Source organism: Lottia gigantea, assembly GCF_000327385.1.
Source record: "Lottia gigantea unplaced genomic scaffold LOTGIsca_178, whole genome shotgun sequence".
Lineage (NCBI taxonomy): Eukaryota > Metazoa > Mollusca > Gastropoda > Lottiidae > Lottia > Lottia gigantea.
In genome coordinates, this window is record NW_008708276.1 from 103,333 (window position 1) to 129,697 (window position 26,365).

At 35.0% G+C, this 26,365-nt stretch overlaps 1 protein-coding gene across 1 annotated transcript; it reads right to left on the minus strand.

Annotated features, from left to right (window-relative positions):
• On the minus strand, positions 1-26,365 carry LOTGIDRAFT_142302 (hypothetical protein; the record flags this gene model as incomplete). Its single annotated transcript, XM_009052007.1, has 3 exons — positions 1-161; positions 25,432-25,572; positions 25,633-26,365. Coding segments are annotated over 3 exons (1,035 nt in total), but the record flags the coding sequence as incomplete, so codon positions are not given.

Sequence of the window (26,365 nt, forward strand, 5' to 3'; positions counted from 1 at the left end):
TCGTCTGCGAAATTTACAAGTCAATATCCGTTTAAACGCGCGTTTAAATTCCCGACTGGAGCATGCGTAGATAACAGGATTCATTAGAGAATTACAATATCCTAGCCAGAATATCACTTTAAATAAATCTTCTGGAATCTCACAGACAGGGCACAGCGAACCTGAAACGAGAAAAGGGAAAGAAATTAGGAAATTGCGAGACTTCTTGGGGTTAAAATGCTGAAATCAGGATAACAAAATGTTCAATGAGTTAGAACCTACTCTCTATGATTACATGTCAATATTTAAAAACTAAACGGATCAACAGCAAATCAAAAATAAAAGATGTCTCTGCACAATCTGAATCTGGCTTTCCATTATTTTTCAATTGTGCCTTTTTCGAATATAAGATTTAGTTAAACATGAGTCCTGGTTTTAGAGGACTGGGGTGGGGGAGAGGGGGGAGGGGGTGCAACTATTACTACTTTTAATGATGCCAATGGATAGCCAACACTAACAGATCTCTATATACATGTACTATTGAACACTGTATAGGTTCAGTCACAATCCTGTTTTCTAGAACGGTGTCTGCCTATCTGTGATGCAAGTCTGGGGTTCGACGTGGAAAGTGCGAGGGACTGGACACGAAACCTAGAGTCCGTATGCAACAGGCTGTGGCCGTTAAAGATCCCTCGACAGTCAGAAATCAAAAAAGAGTAGGTCATTGTCCCAGCAAAATTAACCTAACTGCACACTGCATGACGTTGCCTTCATTAGGGTGCAGAAAAGTAGGACATTTCATTTTTTGTTTGTAATAAGCTGGCAAATTACCTTAAAACTACACAAATTAATTTTTCATTCTAAAATCAATCCGGAATAACAATTTGAAGGGGATTAATTTAATAATCAGCCACGCTGTCAGATTGTCAGTTAAGATGTTTGAAATAATAAAATGTCATTAAAAGCTCAATTTCCTGTGTTGTTTCCTGTAATTGTTATCAAACTATGATTTGTTACGTGAATTAGAAATGTTTTTTAACAGAAATCACAAGCTATTAGTTTTTTCAATCTCTTGATTATATAAAATCACCCATTATCTTCATGAAATCCTAAAAATGTTCTTCTCAACGGGAAATTTACCCAGGTCAAATTCTTGACAACCCGCAAGAGGCTTAAAGCAGTTAAAACGAGTTGGGAGGGGGCCTGGGGGCGTCGCATATCAACACATGGCTTCGAATCCGCCACAAATCGCAAATAGACTGTGTTTATGTTTAGAGGCTTCACCTGGATTATGTCTACGCGGCACCATCTTCAGATAAGAATGATGATCAAATAAACTCCTCGGTGACCCATATTCACAATGTCAAGCTTTTACGAACTTCCTACTTATACCTTGACTACAATAGCCACTATTATAGTATCACGGAATGCAGTGATTTGATTGGATTGTACGCCAGTGAGTACAACCAATTAGAACCCAAAACAGAAAGGCTGTAACACTACGGTTTTGTGTTCACAGACTTAATGTTGAGGCCTTTGTTTGGCTGTATTCGCTGTATTCAAATCTGATCAAATTGCTTCATTTACAAACTCCCGTAATAAAAGAAAGGTGACTATTGCAGTCAAGGTATAAGATGAAGAATAGCTTCACAGTATGAAGATGCGGAAACCTGGCTATATTAATCTAGTCTATATTATATTAGATCTCCAGGCTGGCTGATATAAGAATTTGATCATTTGATACGATTTTTAGCTCTCGTGTTTATTTAATTATTTTGCCAATGACATATTTTTATCCTATGTATTGTTTTTGTCGTCAGTTATATGAAGTTGATTTAGCAGATTGTATGAATACACGATGATTAATAGAATGGTAATTTGATATTATTCAAAGCTTTTCACGGAAATATTTAGAATTTGTATTATTTATTAACAGATTACCAAGCAAGAGTAAATAGACAATCAATATTGTTGGTGTATATAACTAAGAATTCACAACGAATGGCGATTTACTTTTCCTTTAAATTAAAAAGGTTATAACGACAGATTGTTGGAATGAAATGAAGTTTTACGGTATAATTCCCTGTATATTGTATTTTTCCAATCTTGTCTGTCCTAGTACTCCTGCTTATACTGTCATCTACTTCCCCTTTAAGAAACCATAAGCTTCAGGACGAACTTAACAGTTCTCCAGTTCATCAAATCTATAAATACATCGCACAGAGAAATAGTCGAACAATGTTTACATCAACACGTGTAGATCCAATTCAAAACATAAAAACGAGTGGGAGAAAGAGGAAAGAGCATCCAGAGAAACCTGTTGAAAGATAATATAAATATCAATTTAATATCAATTCTACACACAATATCATCAACGCTGACCTGATGGAAATCTGTAAAAATTTCTTTTGAAGACTTGAACTGATACACCAAATAATGTCTGTCTGACTAATTCAAATTATTTTCTAAGGAATCTGTGATTAAATCTTCATTAATTTCTCCTGGTTTTTTTATTTGATCACGCGCCGTTAGATATTCTAGACTACCTTAATTGACTCAGGCGCGGTGAATTGAATTATTATAATAGCTTCACAGAATACTGGTCGTAGTCATTTTAATTGAATGAAGATCAGTTAATGAGAGAAAACTGTCCTTCCATTTAAAAACAAAATACTGTATTTAGCAAACAGAAATCTAATAATTTGGTAGCATACTAGGAATCTTGGCAATAATACGCTAAGTACTGACAAAATTTGAGAGTAGCTTGATTTCCAGCGACTGCAGAATTATAAAGCTGTAATTAGTAGATCTGGACGCAATGAAACAAAATTGCAGTGGCCGCCATTTACTCCCGTTTATTTTCCATTGAAATTCTGATAGTCTACCCGAGCGATCGTTATTTATGACAATCCAGTTGATTCTGTTGATAGTAGTCGGTGAATATCGTGATACAAGCATTTTGCTCATGTCGACTGCGACCAGCTCAGTGAGATGTTTTGAATTGCCAGTCGACTTGAATTAATTTAAGTATTTATATGTAATAAATTAGCCTATGGAGAGCTTGAACACGTAACATAGAAAGAGTCAGGTGATCCCGCTGTTCTATTGACAAATCTCTTTTCAACGTAAGAAATCAACGGAAATAAATGTGAAATGATATAGAATTGAATCTAATCACATGATTTATTGAAGGTTATCTTGATCTCAGGTGTACAGACAGGTATCTGTGTTCGGTCGATAATTGATAATTCACAAATGGTTTATTTATATTGATAATCATTGATTCATACAGAAAGTGAACAATATCGCGACACGCTTTTCGTCCATGTGAAAATATAAGACAATCCATAAGGCGTAGGTCGTGGCTACTATGCATTAATCAAATTTTACGTTTTTAGATTCGTTTGTTAACGTCTCAAATAGAAAAATATCTGAGACACAAGCAACGTCCGGAACGAATGTGAAACGTTACGCCGCTGTTAAAATAGAGATATTCGGCAATTCCACTTAAAGACGTGTTTTGGTCACGAGAAACATCAACCAAAATTTCGTTATTTCAAGATTCGATTGTTAGTGTACACAAATAGAAAAATAAAAGGAAGACAGAAGCCACGTTTAAAATGTAAAGTGTTTCGTCTCATATTCACAATAGATGACAATTCAACTGTCAGGCGTGGGTTGACCATGAATCAAAGTTTCGTGATAATAAGAATAATTTTTACAGTACAACAAACCTCACATGTTTTTTAATATTTAGATTGATAGTTTGATATTAATCATTAGTGTAGGTTTTTTACTTCGGTTTAAAAAGCATCAGTAAGATAATTACTAATGTTGACAAACCCATTTCTGATGGCAATAACATCACATCTTAATTAGTTTATTGATTTATTTCTCATCGTTAAAGATAACCACTGTCATCCAGATTCCTCGACTACCTTCCAGATTGTCTGAGGTAAAGAAGGCCGCTAGCTTTCAGATTGTCTGAGGTTACAGAATATCACACTACCTTCCAGATTGTCTGAGGTTACAGAATATCACTACGTTCCAGATTCCCCGACTACCTACCTGATTGTCTGAGGTTACAGAATATCACTACCTTCCAGATTCCCAAACTACCTTACAGATTGTCTGAGGTTAAAGACAACCACTACCTTCCATATTGTCGGAGGTAAAGAAGGCCACTACCTTACAGATTGTCTGAGTAAGGCCACTACCTTCCAGATTGTCTGAGGTAAAGAAGGCCACTACCTTCCAGATTGTCTGGGGTAAAGAAGGCCACTACCTTCCAGATTGTCTAAGGTTAAAGAAGGCCACTACCTGAGGTAAAGAAGGCCACTACCTTCCAGATTGTCCGAGGAAAAGAAGGCCACTACCTTCCAGATTGTCTGAGGTTAAAGAAGACCACTACCTGAGGTAAAGAAGGCCACTACCTTCAAGATTGTCTGAGTAAGGCAACTACCTTCCAGATTGTCTGAGGTTAAAGAAGGCCACTACCTGAGGTAAAGAAGGCCACTACCTTCAAGATTGTCTGAGTAAGGCCACTACCTTCCAGATTGTCTGAGGAAAAGAAGGTCACTACCTTCCAGATTGTCTGAGGTAAAGAAGGCCACTACCTTCAAGATTGTCTGAGGTAAAGAAGGCCACTACCTTCAAGATTGTCTGAGGTAAAGAAGGCCACTACCTTCAAGATTGTCTGAGTAAGGCCACTACCTTCCAGATTGTCTGAGGTAAAGAAGGCCACTACCTTCAAGATTGTCTGAGTAAGGCCACTACCTTCCAGATTGTCTGAGGAAAAGAAGGTCACTACCTTCCAAATTGTCTGAGGTAAAGAAGGCCACTACCTGCCAGATTGTCTCAGGTAAAGAAGGCCACTACCTTCCATATTGTCTGAGGTTAAAGAATATTGATACATTCCAGAACCAGTGGAGTGTTACCAGTATTTTAAATACTTTTTAGAGGTGAGGTCCACTGGCGGTTAATCTTTTTTGCAGTTAACAGTCAACACAAATGAAAAAATCGATAATTGCATTGCAAAAAAACTGGGTGATTGGTGATTCTAATCGCTCAGGTCAACTTTCGGATTACTACCAGCAACTGCGACAGTGTTAGTTTGCGTTCAAATCGACCAGTTTATTTATTCTGTATCTAGTTGAGAATCCAGTCAGAATTTTACCTGTGTGGCCCCCTGATACCCACTTAGAATGGATTCGACTATTTGGCGGTGCCCCTCCTGAATCCAAATTTCTGCAGCCGCCACTATATGAGATAGTTGACTTGGATGTAAATACCGAGAGTAAATTAAATTCCAATTTGCTGGTTGCAACCACTAGCAATGTTTCTATCTGTAATAAATCTACAATCTGTCATCGTGGCATTATCTCAACCCTTTGATCTGGAAACCAGAGCTTCACCAACTTTAATAACTTCTACTTAATGTGGTAAAATCAATATACCGTAGCATGTTTGTGGCAGTTACGGGAATTGTTTTACAGATTGTGTAACTGGAAATGATCATATGAAAGGGATTTTTAAGAAATATATTTATTAGTTTTGTTATAAAAAATGATAGGGTTGTTAGTTTTCAGCATTCAGACAAGTTTCGTCTCCAGAGAGATCATTGAGAAAATATCTGAAGACGTTTTACAAGATTTGACTTTCGAAGACAAGGTTTCTCATTATCAAACTCTGTTCATAGACGAATAAACGAATATTTCGATCATCGATCATCAGAAAGAGCTTGGAATGGATTTAATGCTCATATATATAGATTCAGTATAAATAGAAACTTCCTGGTTTATTAAACCAATTCCACATAGACTAGATCATCATCATCATATCATCCAGCCGCATCCGGATTACAACAATAGCCTATTAAACCTTATAGAATTAACAATCAGATCTAGAGCAATTAATATTCTCTTTTGTTCTCTAGGATGATATTGTGTAGGAAGATCTCACACGGGAATTTGAACTTTACACGTCATTTTGGTTTATTTTCCAATCACAACTTACAGTCCTAATCCAAAAGCTGACAAAATTTATGAAAAACTGAAATGAAATGAATTAAGTTTTACGTCCTTCTTGGGCTAATGAAGGCTGACAACACCTCAGTGAGCAACGGGGAAAATTTTGCCAGGACAGTGGCATCAGCCTTTTCTATTTCCAACTGGGATTTTAAGGTGCACATCCTCTAGCATGGGGCCTCGGTTTATTGTCCAAGGACTGCAAAATCTACGAGGTAGACATGAAAATATTTCCCTAAGCTGTCTATAAAGAACAGTTTGCCGATCCTTCCACAACCGCTGCTCTCGAAGTTGATTTGGCCTATGAAACCCCGTTGTGATTGTTTGACACTGGTGATATATGTATATTGGTTTTATTCGTTAAATAAAAATGAATTTACATTGTCTATAAGTCTGACTGGGGTATTAAAACCAGTGTAAAGATTACGTTCTGTATTGTTTAAGAGACAAGGGAGTTAATAAAGAGAGCGAGTCATAATAAAATATAAAGGGAAGTAATTAGGAAATGAAACAAGGGAGGTAATAAAAACCAAACAATGTAGCAGCAATAAAAACTCTATGATTTATGAATATTATCGATATTTTACTCCTATTTTATGACATTATTTTAAGCCATTTTACGGTTGATGTAAAACAAAGATCGATAGAATATCGGGGATTTCTCGCTTCATTATGATCCTATTTTCAACTCAAAAGAAAAGAGAAATATGCGAAATCTCAACACTGTGTCCGAAATCGAAAACTTCATGAAACGAAAATGACTAAATCGAATGAATGCATGAATGAATGGAGTTTTACGTCCTACTTTTCTGCACCATGTGGGCTAATGAAGACGGGACTAAATCGAAAAAATGAAAGTTAGATTGTAACCATGAAAAATCATCAAATGTCGTTTAACCCCTTTAATAGCCCAATGAGATGCGACCCTGAAGGGTGTAACTTTAAACCATTCCTCATTATACTGCAGTTGTCCATTATGCATGTCAAAGATGATGAAAATAATTTCCTATTATGCGTTGAAAATAATCCTCTTATATTCGAGTTTACTTTCAATATTCCCAACCCTCGAGATATTCATATTTTTATTTCAACGTTTCAAGTCGAAGGAAATAAAAATCCATGAAAAATCTCATAGAAATCGATAGTCAGTGAGAATTAAAATCTTTTTATCTTAACCTTTACTTTATTATTTACAACAGATTTCACAATAACACTTTAAACTCATTATACACTGTAATTGTATTAAAATAAAAATTAGACGAAAGCTGATCACGAACATCTTCTGTTAAAATCAGTTGTTTATTTGGAATAATTGGCTTATCATTCTTCCTGTAGAATACTTTCACAGTTTTAAAACAGATAAAAACGTCTTATTACAGAAAACTAACGTACAAACAAGACAACTTCGTTAATCAAAATTTTGTCCAAAACATGGCAAAATCGAGAGTAAAAGTTGTATTATAGTGGACTCCTCCAAAGAGAAGTACCTTCTGGTGTTATGAAAAGAGTAAGCATGGTCTGATTCACGCTGCACACGTCACTACTATATAGGTCAACATCATGTGATACAACCAGATCAATTTATGCCTGATCAAACAAATCAGACAAGATGCAAGAAACATACACGTCATGAGCTGGTGATGGAGGACTATGTTACTGCTCATGAAAAGATGATAGTCGGCTAAATATTTTTCTGAATTTGAGGGGAACCTGCCGACAGTCATAGGGGATACTGATAACATCAATTCGGTTATAACATCTGATAAGTTTATAATAAGACACATTTATGGTTTAAAACATTGATTACACAAGTTTCGGACTTGGCCTTCATCAATAATAACTATCAGAGCCCGGATATTGTCAGTTCTGATTTCTGATAGTTATTATTGACAGAGGTCAGTCTGAAACTTACTGACTCCTTATCGATGATAACTAGCAGAAGTCAGAGTTAGTTTCGGACCTTGAAATTATATCTAATCGTCGATGCTTGAACATTGCTCATCAATATTCCGTATGAGTTATCAGAATTTTATGTGTGAATGGCAGGGGTCTGGAGGTTCTGTATCAAGACTGATCAAAATGACTTCATGTGAAAACAAGACTCAATAACTAATCAGACCCAATATAAGAAAGATCAATAGAAATAATGCGCTGAATATTAGAATTGTCTATAATGATTGATCAAGCGAAAGTGGTTTAAATACTTGCATCAAGGAAGTCTTTCTTGTAATTGTAACGAGAAGTTTCTCGGTACAAAAATATACCAAAATAACATATTTTAATAGCTATGTAAACTCGCAGAAAGAGATGCCGTGTTGATAAAGGTGTGAACTTGTCATACCTCGATAGTGACTTATTTTTATGGAGCTAAAATTAGTTTTGGACTCAACAGCTCACAACTAATAGATTAAAGAAAGTCCTCGAGAATATTTACTGAAGTATCTTTTTCACGACCTGGTTTCTCAACAAACAATGGCATCTTTCGCGTATTTTATCAAATTAAAACTATTAAACACCCAGTTACACAAGACAGCCTTTCCTGGTTTACTACTGCAATAACTACTCTAAATATTATAACTTTATGAAAAAGAATAGATTTGCATTATGAACCAAATAACAACCAGGTTACACGAGCGCGATTTGTACTTCTGATGTGAGACTCTTTTCTATCTGTGGCAAATGCTTGATGGAATTCGACCAATTGATACAAGTGGAGGTTGTCGACTTTCCATGAAATATTTGTAAGTAATGACTTTTTAATTTAATTCCATTAAAAAATGTCTCATAAATGTTATGGATTTTAAGATTTGCTCGAGGGACCCATACTTTTCATTTTTTGGTTATATTGAACCAAGGAAGTGAGCGTGAGATTTTTCAGCACGGTTTTCCTATCAGAGATGCAGGCAGCCAGGGCACATAAAAGCTTCTAATCACCCTGTGCGGATAAGACTGTAAACTTTAAAGATCTCTTGACAAGAAGAAAATAACATAGTAATTCTGTGGACGAGATTTTTGATTTATGGAATTGCCTTACATGTACTGATGTTTATCCTTCATTATATCCAGTCCGACTTTGAAAACTTCATTAAGCAAAATCTGGAGAATATGAATATAACGTAATACGGCATTCAATTGTAGGCTGAAGAATTCTCCTTACGAGGAGATACTTCAAAATCTACGTTGCTTGAGTATGACCCAAAACAAAGTTAAATCCAAATGAAATTGGGAGGATTTCAATTCAGCCAACAGAATGACTCAGATATGAGTTATATAAAATACCAACTGAAAATGATTTGTTAATTTCACGCTTATACAATTTATTTATTTTTCTAGTAGAAACTTAACGACCTGAACCAAGCGGGCAATATTAACTAACTGACGAACTTACAAAACTAACAACTACTGTAATAATTTACTACTGAATGTTTCTAGTGGAACGAATAGAACGGTAAATCGAACACACAACAAGATCGATAGAAGGATAAAGCAATGAATAGAATACACATTGAGTCTTACAAACAACTAGTGGTGTTTCTACATGATGCACAGGACGAATTGTGCGCTTTTAGTAATTTAGTCCATCAGTAAACCACACTCAAGGTGTGTTGGTGTTTCTGTAACACCAGCTGATAATGATCAACAACCAGGGGCGTTCTTATCTCAATATCGCAATGGTTTCAAAAATAGTTGCCTATTTATCAAACAAACATCAATTTGAAATGCATTAAACCACTACGTAAGACCTAACCGTTAATGAAAAATCAGTCAGGAGACATCGAATAAGAGAGAAACAGCAATTTCACAGTGTTTGAAATGAAAAGAATGGAGCTTTAAGTTCTACTTTTCTGCAGCACGTGGGCTAATGAAGCAAGCAGGTTGCAATGAGGGACTTTTTGCCAGGACAGCGGTATTAGCCTGCTCTTTTTCGATTTAACCTGTCAGGGCATCTCTAACGTGCACAGTCTGTAGCACACGGGCGGCGGGTTATTGTCCAATCCAAACATCGCAAAGAGGGAAACAACAATTTTACTCAGCTCGGGGACGGTATTTGAGAGATGCATGCTTCCCTTACTAGTAAAAGGGACAGATGCGTCACTTTGCTGACCAATCATACTTTAGTCTCCGAAACTAGAATGTTTTAGCTAAGCCAATCCGTAATATTGTCAAATTACTCGTCAATGTAAGATACTCTGTGATATATAGAAAAACATATATAGAAATAGTGAGTAAGATTTCTAGTTTGAAGTATCATTAAAGGTATTATGTGATTTTCGCACATTTCAAGTACTTCTGAAGACTATTTACAAGTACATATATTGAAGACTAAAATCATCCCGCCCTCCCCTAAATGGCGCATCTGCCACTTTAAGATTAAATTAGTAAGTTTAATATATTACACCATTAAAACATAGTAATAACAGTAATAAATCACATCTGAGAAACTGGGCTCTTTGAAAAATGTCAACTGAGAATTATTACTTTCAGTTTTTATTTTCATTTCTGTGTCTTCACTTTTGTCGTAACTGAGATATTGGTCGACCTGGAGACAGAAAGCAGACTAAAACTCCGTGTCGTTGATAAGACAATGTGAATTAATAGGAAAGGAAATGAATAGAATGATGATTAATGAATTATCGACGATAAATCAATGAATACAATAACTAGTCATCAGTAATAAGATTGAAGGAGTGGAAAATAAACAAATTTTAACGAGACAGGCTTCTCGGTATACCGTTGTGCAATATAGTTTTTCCACTCAATGTTAATTTCAGTCACCACCGAACATTGAGCTAAGATACCCCACCCTCACCTCACCCCTACCCTCTATTATTTAGATCCCGGATGAACAAGACGAACCATGCGCTTTTAGAAATATTATGGAGCAGTAGACCACCTATACATGACAGTGTAAGCAATAGTACATCAGTAAAATACACTCAAGGTGTTTCGTTGTTTCTGTAACTCAGTTAACGGTACATCATATTGAATAAGAGATAGATAATAAGATGTAATAGAGAATGAACAATGACACAATAAAGTAGATTAATGATATATTAGATATATTCCATTTATATATAACCTTATCTCGTAACCTTCAACATGTTCCGAACAATTCTCTGAAGAATAGACACGGTACGGAATGTGACAGCAACAATTAGTGATCTAAAACTTTATTCCCGTGGGACAGAGCATGGTATACAACCACAGTACAATCTACAAGGAATTGAAATGACAGTGTGTATACCGTATTTATCAGTCGAGATGTTTACTTCTACGCCACGTTGGAACTAATCAAAACGCTTACACCGTGATTATCATCGTTCAAGTTACTCACGTCTACAATCTGAATAAAACGAACATTACATCTAAGAACTACTTATAACAGGTGCTTAAACCAGACTGGTTATAACGAGAATTATTCCATCCTTCGGCATTCATGGTCAAACAAAAATTTACTTCGCAGTCTGAAAAAAAAACCCATTATGTTGCTATTATTTATAAAGCTAGCACACATTTGTTTAAAAATAGCCACTTTTAACATAAAAACTCAAAAGGGCGTTTGTCGTAATGACAACACATTTTGAAAGTGAGGTTCTGCTTTCCCTCAGTTACCAACACATCTCCCGAGAGTGGAAATTATAAACTGTGGCATGACAATCAATATGAAGTTAGGTTGACGACCTTTTATCCTTCTTATCAAGAATAGTTGGTTGAAATTATATTTAATGCTGTATTTATCTGCTGCGCAAATCCACCTTCCATTAGAGAAAAGGTCATTGCCTACCTGTTGTACTTGTGATGATACAGGCTGTGTTATTTGTAAGCTGGGCTATCGATCAGAACCGGCTTGCTCATTTAAAACAATACAGTATAAATATATATAAATATAAACACCCCTCTCAATTATATTTGACTATACAGCCCACCACATGCTACCGATACACGATACACTATTTTCAAAGGGGCAGTTGTTTTGGACTTGGGGCTTTATATTTCGACTCGAGTCGTTTGAGTAAGATGATATCTTGCTTCACCGGCCCCAGACAATTGTCAAAACAAAGGAAATAAAAGGGAATCATCTTTTAGATCAGTGGTTTCCAACATTTCTCAGCCTTCACACCCCGGGAGCAAACACCTGGACCTTTAACACTCTACAAATTTGTTTCATCCAGCATGTGATGATGTTGGGTGCTCTCTCAATTCAAAATAAATTCTTCTCCTCCACCAGTTGACCACCCCCAGGTATTGAACCAGGGTTTTAAAATGTTCGTATAAACAGACAGTGTACACGCCCCCTCCCCCTTCATAATCTCCTTGGACTGAAGCTGACAGTCGTGGGAAGGGAGTACATGCAATATCTCACTCCTAACAGTCTTCATTAAGATATCGATATTCTACAGGTAAAGACATTTCCAATCACGTTTAAGATAGCTTCTATAATCCTTTTCCATTTCCCTCCAGTAGAGTTCAAAGATTGAACGGCTTTGATTCAGTCGTCTTATCATCCAGTTTGAGAACGACAGAATTAAGAGGTAGATTCACGCAGCCCAGATATTAATGAACTAAATAGCATTTTAAATTAGAAATTGTACAATAGATTTATCGGTTAATTTTTATTCTTATTAGTAAGATTTACTAAATGAAGTTATAAAAGGCAACATTTTGCAATAATCAACGATAAACTTTTCCAGTTTAATTAATCAAAAGGCATCGTATATTGGTTCTAAATTCAAACATTCGTATCAATAAGAAGAATTAAAGCCTCCTTTGTGTCGATGTTAGCCCAACTAGGCTAATTACTTCCCTCATCAAACTAACTGATAGATACAATACTCATCTCCCAAACTTTGTTCCCAAGTAAGAGTTTCACTGCCACAGTTTGCATGTCACAAACCACATACCAAGGTGTGGATATGCCACCCTGTTTGTCATTTCTGTCATTCCCCAGTTAGATGTGATGAAAATGATTAACCATGCGGGAATGTGGAATAGAAAGACATAGCATTGCAATTATTTTCATTAATCAAATAACGAGTAGATACGTAGAGCAATATGATCCTACTTTCTTATTGCGTACCATCGTACAGTTAAATCTCGTCCCTCATAACTTTATGGAACATCTGTCTCGATCGGACGCAATCTGTTTTTGCTCGAAGTAAATTAAAGCTAGTCGGCGCGCACCTGTAATTGTGGTGAATAAATTTCAATAACTCAGAGAAAAATCTGAGATGTAAGAGCCGGAGCTATTTAAATACAGGTTCTTATTCGAGATTTTTTATTCAATTCATAACGCCCCCGAATAATCTGTTTTGTTTCATCTAACAAATTTCCATAAACTGTCGCAGTGAATCGAAAGAATTTTCTATTAATTTGATAAATTGGAATGTAAATGACAGAATACGTGATGGGATCGTCAATGATAATATGAGCAGTAAGTAATCCTTGCTCCTAAGGATGTCTGTAACAATTGGGACATTTTTTACCATCCACTTAAAGGTGAACTAACTCTAAGAATGACCAAAAATGTTTAAATTGTCAAAATGGGTCTTTTTTTATCAGTGGACTTACTTGGTGCCAAAACTCTACAAAAGAATTCCTCAATAATCCAATAAATCCATAAAACTAATAATTCATTACACTGAAACATGTTTAAAAGTGTTTTTCAATAATTACTTAGTTTAATGAATATATTATCTTATATAGAGATTCTATTGTTTAGTCATGATACCTGGTGAATCAAACTGATGAATATATACTCTCATTGAGTATGAGTTTGAGATTTTAAATTGTATGTCAATTCTAAAAGGTAGTATTCCTTTAAAAGGGACATGTGTGTTACCATTGCTTGATTTTATAAATTCATTGGCTGATAACTGCTGTGTATAGTAGCTTCAGATGTAGATCTAGACGAAGGTCCCCTGAATTGAAAGATATTCTTTATTCTGTTAATTTCTTTCGTTGAGAATAAGTTATTTTAATCTCATGAAAATCCGCACGCTTAAAAAATCTTTGACACACGCACAGACAAAATGGTAGAGAAAACAGTGTGTTTAATTTACATCTAGTCTATTAATTCTCATCTATATTTCATGGCACCCTTCAGACCTGTTTACCGACTCGTCACAACTGATGGAATAAATCTCTGGCATTCAGCTTGTGTTAAAATATCTATTATTCATTCATTCATTAGTAGATTTATTAAGAATTAACAGGCCATGATACACCATATAGTTAGTGTAATACGGGGAGAATATTGTATTATGTGATCGATTTCCCAATCAGAAAAACATCTCTTATAAAAACAAGTTTCTATCCTCAACATTTGTACCATTTGGAAGACATTTACCAACACTGTGCAAGCAGCACTGTCTAAACATTTATTTTACAACACCCACTTCATAATCGCTCCATTCACTGTTTTCTTATTTTCTATTTTTGATAATGGTCTTACAAGGGAACTCTAAAAGGTTATATTCCGAAACATATTTCATATTGCCATTTGTACTGATTATGCAGACGGTGTATCAGTTGAAATCAGTTGAAATCAAAAAGAAGACCCATACCGCTGTTGAGCACGGTCTTGTACGTCTTCCTTAGCCAAAGCCAAAATTGGTGCGACAAAGTCAGAAGTAAAACACCATTTCTTTTAATTTTTACCACCCACGATACTGGGCTGGTAATTATACAGTAACATAAAAACCAACATGCATGTATACCAATCAAAATCACGAGACAGAGACAACATACCAATCAACAGTGTCAGAAATACAGAAAACGGCTTTCAGAACTAACACTCAATAATAGATGATATCTTTTGTTACGATACGTTTCTAAATCTATTTTCAATGGTTTTAACTCTTACTTCAATGATATTTTAAGGTTATCATTAATATTCTGATACTGATATTTCAATTCACATAAATAATATTGGAGAAAATTCAATTGAATGTTCGACATTTAGTAATTGTCTCCGAATCATTTTCTGGATTTTATCTTGAAATTGTATCTAAAGGTCACATGAGCACTGATCAACAAAACTACTTAAATATTGACAAAATCGCATCATCATTGTTGATTTAATTGGATTGGTTCAATTCTCTTTTGATCATTACAACTTTAATGGGCAGATTTTAATCAAGATATTTCAATGTAGATAACCATTGCGAAACAAGGAGTGAAATGAATATCAAGACATAGTGTTAATGTGTTAATTATTGTATTGTTGAAGGTGAAGGGTCAGAAAACATCGTCGTTATAGTCATCAATATACCCACCACCATTCAACTACATATAAAAGACGGATTGATCCAACTGGAATGCGATGGTAAATGATTGCTGTATTAGAATGTAAATGACCTGTTTCATTATAAACCGGGTATTATCATTATCAGTTATGGCCTCTGTTGGACAGTTACTAATTTATCAGTCCATACAGTCCATATTAATCAGTGTAGAATCGGAGAGTTAACGGTCGATTTGGTACAGGAAGACTGGAGGTAGTCTGGATATGTTACAGTCACTGTTTTCTTATAATGTCCTATTAACATTGACTGTCAGCGTATATTCGTCTTGTGGTCATTGGTAAGTTTGTTTGAGAGACAGAATCTAATTAATTAAGCATTAATCTGGTTACAAACAGGAAATGACGTTTGTCTGTATCTCGGCTTGGTCGCATAAAACATGTAGTGAACTTGAATAAGGCATTTTTTCACCTTTCCAATCGATCTAGCTGTAAAAGATTGCGAAAATCATTGCTTGCTACGAACCGGCCACAACTTATCCGGAAAAAAGGATCTCCGATATCGAAATTGAAATTAGACCTATAGGCATTAAGGACTAGCTTATCAAGTCCGCTAGTCTAATACGAATAGTAATGCACCTTTTGTTCGCGTCACATTATCCCGTTGCTCGAAAGGACAGCCACGTGATTGGTTGGAACAGAGATCAAGCAAAGGTGGTTAGGTACAAAGCTAATAGCTAATAAAACGATCGAAACGAGAATAATAAAATACGAAGTCTCATTTTAATTAGACTGCTCCGATCTTCAAATTATTTTCTTGCCTTGAACTTTAGGATTCCAGAATCAAGATGGTACCTGTCCAGTTAAAAAAAAACCAGAATGTTCTCTACAAAATACATAGTATACTTAAACTTTTACTTGTCTATTTTTGCGACCAACAAACAATTCCGAATGACACTAACACCAGAATCATTTTGGGCAGTAAGAAAATGAAAGTAGATTGTGGAATATATAGTTGATCGTGGTCTGTGATAAAGATACAATATTTACCGTCAGATATGATTATAGCTTGTCATGACTGTAAATCAAGACCGGTCTGACCAGCTGATGATATTTTAACATCCAGGCCACTTCCAGATGGACAGATTGAGAGTGCTTAACGTCCATTACTGCTAATTACCAGCTCGTTCTACAATTAATATGGACAAGAAACGCATGTCAGACAGAGAGCCCGCAGCTATCTTTATTCTGGCTCAAAACGAAACTACATTCCTCAATGAAATGGGTTAAATCTACTTGAAGACTATGACAGTTCTTGGTCAGTTATATTGTGTGTTACAATACGTCTTCCAATAGGAAACTACCATCATTTGTTATGCATACAGTAGCATCAGCTAGTGCTGGGTATTGTCAATCATGTCACGATACAGTACCTATCACGATATAAGGGATATGATACGATACCTATCATGTTATAAGGGTTATGATACGATACGTATCGCGATATAAGGGTTATGATACGATACGTATCGCGATATAAGGGTTATGATACGATACGTATCGCGATATAAGGGTTATGATACGATACGTATCGCGATATAAGGGTTATGATACGATACGTATCGCGATATTGTCTTAAAATATATATGTGTTTTTTTGCTACTGGATAATTTCAGAAAATGATGAATTAATAATATTAGTAATTTTTGTCTATACACTGGCTCAACTTCCACAGATACTGGTTGAACCAACTCCACGGATTGAATTCACAAAAAATATGTTTCGATTTTTTTTAATACTTGGTCGAGTGACATCAGGTGTTCTAGACTAGAGAGCTTGGTCTCTTGAATTGATCGATCACTTGCTATACATGTTGGATAGACCTGGCCAAGAATAACTGTAACCTGTTAGAATGATTTTATTCGGTTAAACGCATCTTAATTCCGTACAACGTAGATTGAACGAGGTCGGGTTCGCTGACCGTTGTTTCTATTATGTTAAGAAATAAAAGCAACGATTATCACCTATTATCTTGTTTCATCTTCCAGAATAACAACTTTTTATAACGATGCTTCACACAATGCCTAACCTTATCCTTTATTTTCACGCGCTGGTTGTCTTCATTATCTGGTGAAAAACGTAGGACGTAAAACTCCATTCATTTCTTCATAACTATGGTCCTCATACTTAGAATGTAAAACATCGGCTGATTTCAGTTGAGTTCATTAAACACATGGTAAATAGGGAAAACCATATCTAAATAAATTATCAGCTATAATGTCCCATACAAACAAAGGTTTGTTGGTCCAGTGACGAAAGAACATCAATAATCCGTTCACAGTGGACCAGTTAATACTATAGGGGTAATAAATGATGCAGGACCAGTAGTCATAAATAATGATACCCCAGTCACAGACCCGGAATGAGTCGGATAAAATCTTTATAGAGAAATCCTTAAAAACACAGCAACCGTCGGAACATCTCGTTTAAAGAGGTTTTGGTCTGCACTGGGGAAGTTAATTAAGTCTTGTTGCTAAGAGTTTTTGTGGTCGCGTTACAGCACCATAGCGACCACCAGTTGTGCATTGTTGCGAATAAGACTAGCGGTTATAAGTTTCGAACGCAACTCTCCTGCAACTGAGTAGTGAGTTGCGTTTGGAACTCATGTCCACTGTCATATTGCAATCATAAGGTAGGGTGTCAGGGCACCCTAACATTAAAATTATACCAATATTTGATCCCTAGCTGATAATCACAATCAGATATACTGGTACAGAACATAGTTAATGTTTTGAAAACATGAAAGAGAAATTATACACAAGTCTTTAACGTTAATCAAAATTCAAAATCAGATATACTGATACAGCTGTCAAACTAAATAACAAAATTCAACAGTGATTATCTCACAAAATCAAGCTATTACAAACTCCGTCTTATACCTTGATTACAATAAATACTATTCTTTTATCACGGAATACTTCGATTTGATTGGATTGTACGCCACCGAGTACAACCAATCAGTGCCAATCATTATGGCTTATTGTTTACAGGCTTTCTGTTGCTATCGTACAATCCAATCAAATTGCTGTATTGTAGAATAGTGACTATTGCATTCAAGGTATAAGACGAAGTTATAGATTGACATTCTGAAGATGGTGGTGAAGGGGCCCACGTGAGCATGAAATTATTGTCGTGGTGTTACTAAATGTCATAAGAACAAAACAAATATTTACAATAAGTAAATTCTGGGTTTGTTCGATTGTTCATATCGATCCACATCTAAGTGCAGGTGGAATTGGATTTTCTCTGCCTATTGAAAATAATAAGGTCACGACTCTGTTTATTTTATCTTGAAGATCACAAGACTACCTGAAACTGAAAACATAAATCTACGACAACCTTCTTTGTTTCTGTATATACCACATCATAAAGCAAACAATGTTTCTACAAGTTACATTGTTACTATCAGTTTATATGGTATACTTTTACTATAATTGATTTTACACAACGTTTCTACAGTTTACATTGCCATTAGATATCAATAATATAATAGTTTCATTGCCAATCGGTTATTTAGCGTTACTTTGTGCAGCGTTTCAACAATTTACACTGTCATTTTCAGGTAAAATGTGTATTCTATTAATGAAAGACCATAATGTATTGATAATAACGATGAGTAGATTATATAAATCCATCATTGATTGGGGGGAACCATAAATAAAATGACCTCCAGGTGGAAAGTTAATAATGTACAGACGAATAATGGTAAGGTAATTATTTATATTGGTATAATCAGTTAAGTTATATAAGATCTAAGTTCTTTTAAATAATAAACAACTCTCCCTAACACACTCATGTTTACAGCCAATTTTTACGCCAATAAAAAATAGTAACAACCCACATAATCTTTGGTTTTTAAGATTTTGATCTGCTCTATCGTATATGCCAGTGACAATACACTGTGTTATTCAATGACAGCGGTAGCTTCCCGAGACTCAGCGGTACAAATAGCGGTCAGACTGACACAACTATCAGAGTTAAGATTCAAAATCTGGCCCCTACCATCGACACAAGCCTTGGGCGTCTGCCAGGGTAATTACTCAAGAAAATGTTTGACAAATAGTAATTACTCAAGAAAATGTTTGACAAATAGTAATTACTCAAGAAAATGTTTGACAAATAGTAATTACTCAAGAAAATGTTTGACAAATAGAAGTGAACTTCGAATTCTACACATCTTTAGGGACAAAAACGTATAAAGTCCATAATGTTAAAAATAAATGTGTGGATATCCCACTGATTTTATTGAGAGCAGATTATGTCAATGTGATTTACTAATTGTATTAAAACTGATAATACTGTTGATGGATAAGACGATCTACAAGGTCGTTTTCTACCTATTATCCTAATCAGTAATTAATTTATATTATTTAGAGTCTCCAGTCAAGACAAGCTTTAATCATTTTGATCTGAAATATTAGAAGTATCGCTTGACAAGGTATGTTTAACTTTGAAAGGTCTTATACGGCATGTACAGTGGTTCGTATACGACATCATTAATTTTCACCCAGGTGATAATTCAATAATATTTAACTAAAGACTTGAATTTTTACACGGGTGAAAATACAAGGTTTTAATTCAAGATTATGTTTTATAATTATATTCCAGTTTTTTAATTCAAAATTAAAAAAAATAAATGATGTCGTATACGATCCACCGTAACCATGGGACCGGATTTGTCAATTCTGCATCGATTATCAAGAGTGCCTATAGTTTTGATGTTTATTGTGAATGGTTTAATGTTATAATTTGACCATAATTAACAAAACCACTTATTACTGTATGTCTTACTCTATATATATACAATCAGTTGTCATGTGAACAGATACGTGTCTCCCTCTGATCTAAGGAATGTATAGTGTATAACAGTTATCATTTCAGATATAAGCATATAACTTTACAATGGAAAGTATTTTTAACATCTCCATCGGTCGAAAAAAAAAACAAGAAAGGTGTCGACTTTAATAATGTTGTGTTCATTATATTTATCTATATGTTTTCTATATATCCTTGACCACACCCAGGGCTATCTTGAAGCCACTATTAACGACTGTTAAATCGATAACTGGACAGACATTAAAATAAGTCTATTAGCAGATGTTATCTCGAGTCCGGTAATTCCAAGATTAATTTAAAAACAAGGAAGTGGGCAAATTAGAGTAAACTAGCCTCGATTGTATTACAAGTGTCACGGAGTACAAGTACCACGGATAAGAGCGATATACAAGTAACATAAGTCAGCTATTTATGGTGCAAAAAAGTAGGACGTAAAACTCCATAAGTCAGATAGACAGATGCCGTAGGCAAGTCTGATAGACAGGTACCAAAGACAAGTACAACAAGTACAAATGACAGGTGGCACAGACAAGAGCAATATGCAATAACTATAGTCAAATGACACAGGCAAAACCAATAGAGTCTGTGAGTTTTTCATCAGACAAAAACGGCTAAAAGTTGTTCCAAAGGCAAAATACGACCCCTAAAACTAATGTGTGAAATATCTATAAGAATAAACAAAAACAATATTAACTATGACGTCTGAAAGGCGTCTAGATATCTAGTTGACAACCACAGTGGCAGAGTGGCATCAAGTGTTTTGAATGGTTGAGCTTGCCCTGGCTGGCTAACGACACTCACTACTGTACATTAAGTGGATCTGAAATTCATAATACATAAATTATTATAACCAAGTATTGAGCATTATTTTAACAATATTTCACTGTAATTATGTCAATGTGATGCCAATAAACTGAAGTAGTGTTGATGAGTTATTGATATATCACCACTATTCAAATAAACACTAGTTTCTAATTATCTTGACGACACCTGTTTTATAACAATATATCAGTTCTGTATTCAGATATCTTGTAATACCTTTCACCAACTGTTTGTCTTGTCTTAAGATACCCTTTCATACATATATCAAATAAACAATATTACATTTTCAAATATCTCAACAGATGTCGAATTGACAAACCAATTCGATACTACCAGACTATTCAGTAAGGTTCTGGAGGAATTTCAAGCAGTATATACAACTAAAGTCAAATTGATAATTTATCCAGTAGCCAATGTTAAGTTGCTTGTTAAAGGCAAGGCATTGTGGGTAACATCTGTAACTGTTTGTTACAAAACTGTTATTAAAACAGAATTTGGCCTTGGATTTTATTTTTACAGACTATATAAATGTACGGGAAATAAATAGCGAAGTAATTTGTGAACAGACTATAGTATCTGTATAATTATTCCAATCTATGTCAAAATTGACTTTTATAAAATAATTCTGGTTAAAATGGAAAACTCAAATATAACTTGATTTTAGGTCTAAGTGTCAGATTTGAAGAATTTGTAATATCGGGGGCGTTTTGATTTGAATTATCCCCGGGAAATTATCAGACATCTGTAATTATAGGTCAACGTTAATTATTGTGTTTGTAAACCGATTGTGTATAATCTGGATAGATACAGTAGTTTTAAACAATACTGCTTACTTCCGGTTCTGCATCAGAACAGCTGATGTCCGCTAAATAATGATTATTGGGTAATGTTATTATATGAGAGAGGCTTAGGAACAAACTACCTAATAAAATAGAAGTATTACTATTCCATTGACATTAATACCGATCAAAACCTAACTTTATTACTAATCGTAGTAACAACTTTGATGATGTCACAATATCCTGATCGGAAACAAAAAAAAAAGGCAATTAGCAAATTATCCCTACACGTAGATTTGGCTTGGCATCAACTTTACTACATCATCTGATATTTGAATGACATATGATGACAAAAAATGAAATGAATGGAGTTTTACGTCCTACTTTTCTGCACCACGTGGGCTAATGAGGGAAATTGTGGCCAGGATTCTGATATTAGCCTGCTCTTTTTCGATTTCCAACTGTCGAGGGATCTTTAACGTGCACGCCTGTATTACACGGGGCCTCGGTTTATTGTCCCATCCGAACGACTAGCATCACTGACAGGGGGAAACAGGATTGCCAAAAACCGACAAGAGCTTATTTGTTATTGTTGGTACTTTAAAAAAACTGAGAACAATTATGTGAAGGTTACGATATTTTCTTTCATCCTTCCAAAAAAAAAACAACAAAAACAAACAAAAAAACCAGAAAAAAAACAAACAAGAAAAAAACAAACAAGAAAAGAAGTTAAATAAAGCTAAATAAAGTCTGGGTGATAGTTTACATGCCACTGAAACTTTTCAAGAAACATTTTGTAAGGAATCTTAATGTCAAGTGGAAGATATATTTTAAAATAACCGCGTGGGATTAATTTATCTTTAACAACATCATGGTGTCATCTCTCGAGGACTAAAAAAGGCGGAGTTTTACTTCTTTATTTTAAAATCTGGAGAAGAAAGAGAAGAAGATTGATGAAAGTGACATTAGAATAAGTAAGGATAATTACCACCATCCTTTTAAAACAAGAGAAACTCAAAACCCAAATGAGATCAACCCACGAAAAGAAAGTGGAGAAAATCTGGTAAATAAACGTGAACAGGTCTTACAGACCTACACCAGTAAATCTCTTACTTGAAGTTTATATACTTGGAACAAAACATATCCTCGGACACCCCATAATATATTATGTTACGTTGATATAAATATGTTCAGTCAATATGTTGTTTTGGATTAATTTGGGTTTCGTTTTACGGTTCGGATCGTTATTACTTGGTTTATGTTTTACTAGACAAGCAGTAAGTCGTCTGTAGACAGCAAGTTTTCTGTTTAGTGCAATGAAGCTGTAAAAGATGGGTTTCCTTATTTCTTAGTGTCAAATTAAGAAAACTATTTGATTATTTGGTGTATCTAATGAATTATTATGTATTCTTAATTCATAATGTTCTTATTAAAAGTTTTAACCAATCATTAATATCCATGTATGTACAGACTTTTTAACCTTTCTTGATCGGTCACTCATTGGAATTTTGCTGGTAATTCTCTAATAATTAAGCTAATTATGTATTAATTATGGACATGTGAGACAAACTGGTATTTTCCAAGTCATAAGAACACCTCTACTTTTTATTCATATAAGTATTAGCATTTTCATTTTCATAAATGAAATTAAGGGAACCCATCTTTAAGATATTCATAAAGAAGACTTCATGTAAAGGTTGTCGTCATATATCATCAGATAATATAATAAATACCACCAAGTTGACAAACAAACGTTAAGAGACTTAATAACACCCTAAAGCCAAGTACCAATACACGAATGTTTCAGATATGAGAGCGTGATACGACTTGTACAATATTTCACAATGTAACCAATAGAAACAGTATACCATTAAACTTGCCAACGAAACAGTCACAAAAACAAAACCTTACCATAACTTCCTATAGTAAGCAATATAATTACTAGATTATAATATAAACAAAAAAATTGGGTTTGGCGTTGTCATAGCATTGCTGAGACACTATTGGTGGTTTTTTGTGGCCATCAAATAACAAATCGTGATTTAAAACTTGAAGAAATGAACCTTAAGTATAGGGTATTATCACGTTTTCCTATTGGGTCAATAAATAGAATCCCGGTGTATGCCAAAGTCGATATTCTGAAAAAGATTTATGCTGTATTGTATGGTGCTGTCTGTCTTCATTAGTCTAGAACAGTAGCAGAAGAAATGAGACGTACGAAAATAATTCAATTTACTTTTCAACATCAGCAGTAGTAAAATACAGCAGGTCCTTCAGGGTAGAAGAAATAAAAGTCATGTTATAATTAGCGATGGCAGCCATAGACTATCTCCATCAGGACACCAGACAATAATAACCACCTATAGTTTGTCAACTGGCAATAATAGTTTACATACCACAAATTATTATAATTCTTGATCTACGCTGTCTGTTTCAATATAAGAAGGTGGATGAAACTTTCTAAGCCTCAGTAAGATATCCCAACTGAATTGAGACAAATTTTTATCATAAACAAATATACCTAATGAATCGCCGAACTGAAATGTTAATTTTATTATTTATAAGGCTTAGAACTTTCTGCCAGCCCTTGTATGTTTTTAGTATCGAGGTTGACAGCACAATTAAACATCCAACGACACCTGGTTGTTTCTGAAAACTGTCACAGTTTCCTTCATTGCACACGGTAACAAGAAGAAATGTAGAACATAAGGCGCCAACTATTTGTCTCTATCGGCGAATATTCGTCTTGAATTGACGTTTCGATTTAAACAATACTCGTTATGCATGTTATAAACATCACCAAGTCTATACATATTTGTCGTTTAAATTAGGGAATTTATTCGTTGGAAGCCAAACAGCTTTATTACAGCAATTTTATTAAAATAATCTTACAAGCAAGTACCAAACTATAATAATGTGAAGTTTGTTTGTTTCAGAAGAGGATTAAGAGTTGGGAATGTCTAATATAGTAATATTATTAGATAAAATTGTAGAGAATAATCTTATTTAAATGAAATAATTGAGAGGCTTGTTAATTATTGTATATTATATTTATAACATTGTATTTTGTAGGAAATAAAATAATATTATAATATATAAACTATTTACAATTCTAGAGAGACAGCACTGTTTCTTAATTAATTTGTAGTAACATTTTAAATCAATTTTGCATTGTTAGAATTAGTAGACCTGGTCGCACATGATACTGCAGTAACTGTTACTTGTGTCGTAATGAATATTGGACCCGAGTGGTCGGCATCAGTGAACATTTCGTGAATGGTTAATTATCAATTTCTCTATATGAGCATCACAATTATTGTAAACATAACTTTAAGCCTGTGCCAGTGCCTTATATTGAATAGTAACTGGTTACTCTTCAATCACCCTAATCTCTATATGAGCGTTTTGTTCATGTCAACTGTGATAACATGAAACAATTTGAATTCACCAAGTCGACCAGATCCCTTTTTGAACAGTCATCTGTGTTTCTAGGTAAAACGTTGAAATACGGAAGTTTGGTGTGACTTACATTTATACCACCACAGAAATCGTATCTGACTATATAAAGCAATGTAATAATATAGATTAGAAAAGAAAGGGCAGAAAACGAAAAGTCATAATGATGTTGTATAATTTGGAAATTTGAGATAGAAAATAACGGAGCATGAAAAGAAAATGCAGCACTTACCTAAAGGGAGAATAAAAAAGAATGGAAACCAACACAATATAAAAACACCGACCACAATTCCCAGAGTTTTAGCGGCTTTCTTTTCACGTTTAAATTTGGCGACTTTTCCTGCCAGGGTCATCCTGTGAGTCACTTTACGACCTGAACTTTCCGAATGTTCACTAGAAGAGCTACTTTGATATTGAGTGGGGTTGGGGGTACCCGGTTGGGTACAAGTTCGACCCATATGTATCCTCAACTGAACCCCTTCACATTCGTCAATTTTTGACGTCCGTACCCCCGTGGATAAAAACCGGGAATTTTTCACAGCTTCGCGATAAATACGAATATAAACAACAATGATTATCAACAAGGGGATGTAAAACGAACCGGCTACACTGAATAAAACGTACCCTAGATTAGTGGTTACGCTGCAGATTAAAGGATCGGGGTCCGGCGGTTCCTTCCACCCGACTAACGGTGCCACCGATATAGAAATAGACAATAGCCAAATTAATATGATGATGTAAAATGCCCGTTTTTCCGTTAGAATAGAGGAATGCTGCAATGGTCGAGTTACTCCTATATATCTGTCAATACTTATTACACACAGGCTCATAATGGATGCAGTGCAGCACAAAACGTCGATCGCTGCCCATATATCACAGAATATCTGACCAAAAGCCCAAAAATTGAGCACTTCTAAACTGGCGGAAAACGGCAAGACGCATGTTCCCAATAGCAAGTCAGCGATTGCTAAATTCACAATAAAATAATTAGTTGTACTCCGTAGATGGGAATTCACAAATACAGCTAGTAATACCAGCACATTCCCTCCTACTGTCATAAACACAATCGAACCTAGTATAATACCCACGGGGATGGCCGAGGGCAGATAAATAGCAGTCCGATTGAACAGAGTTCTCGCCAAAATTTCGGTCGTATTCTCCACCAT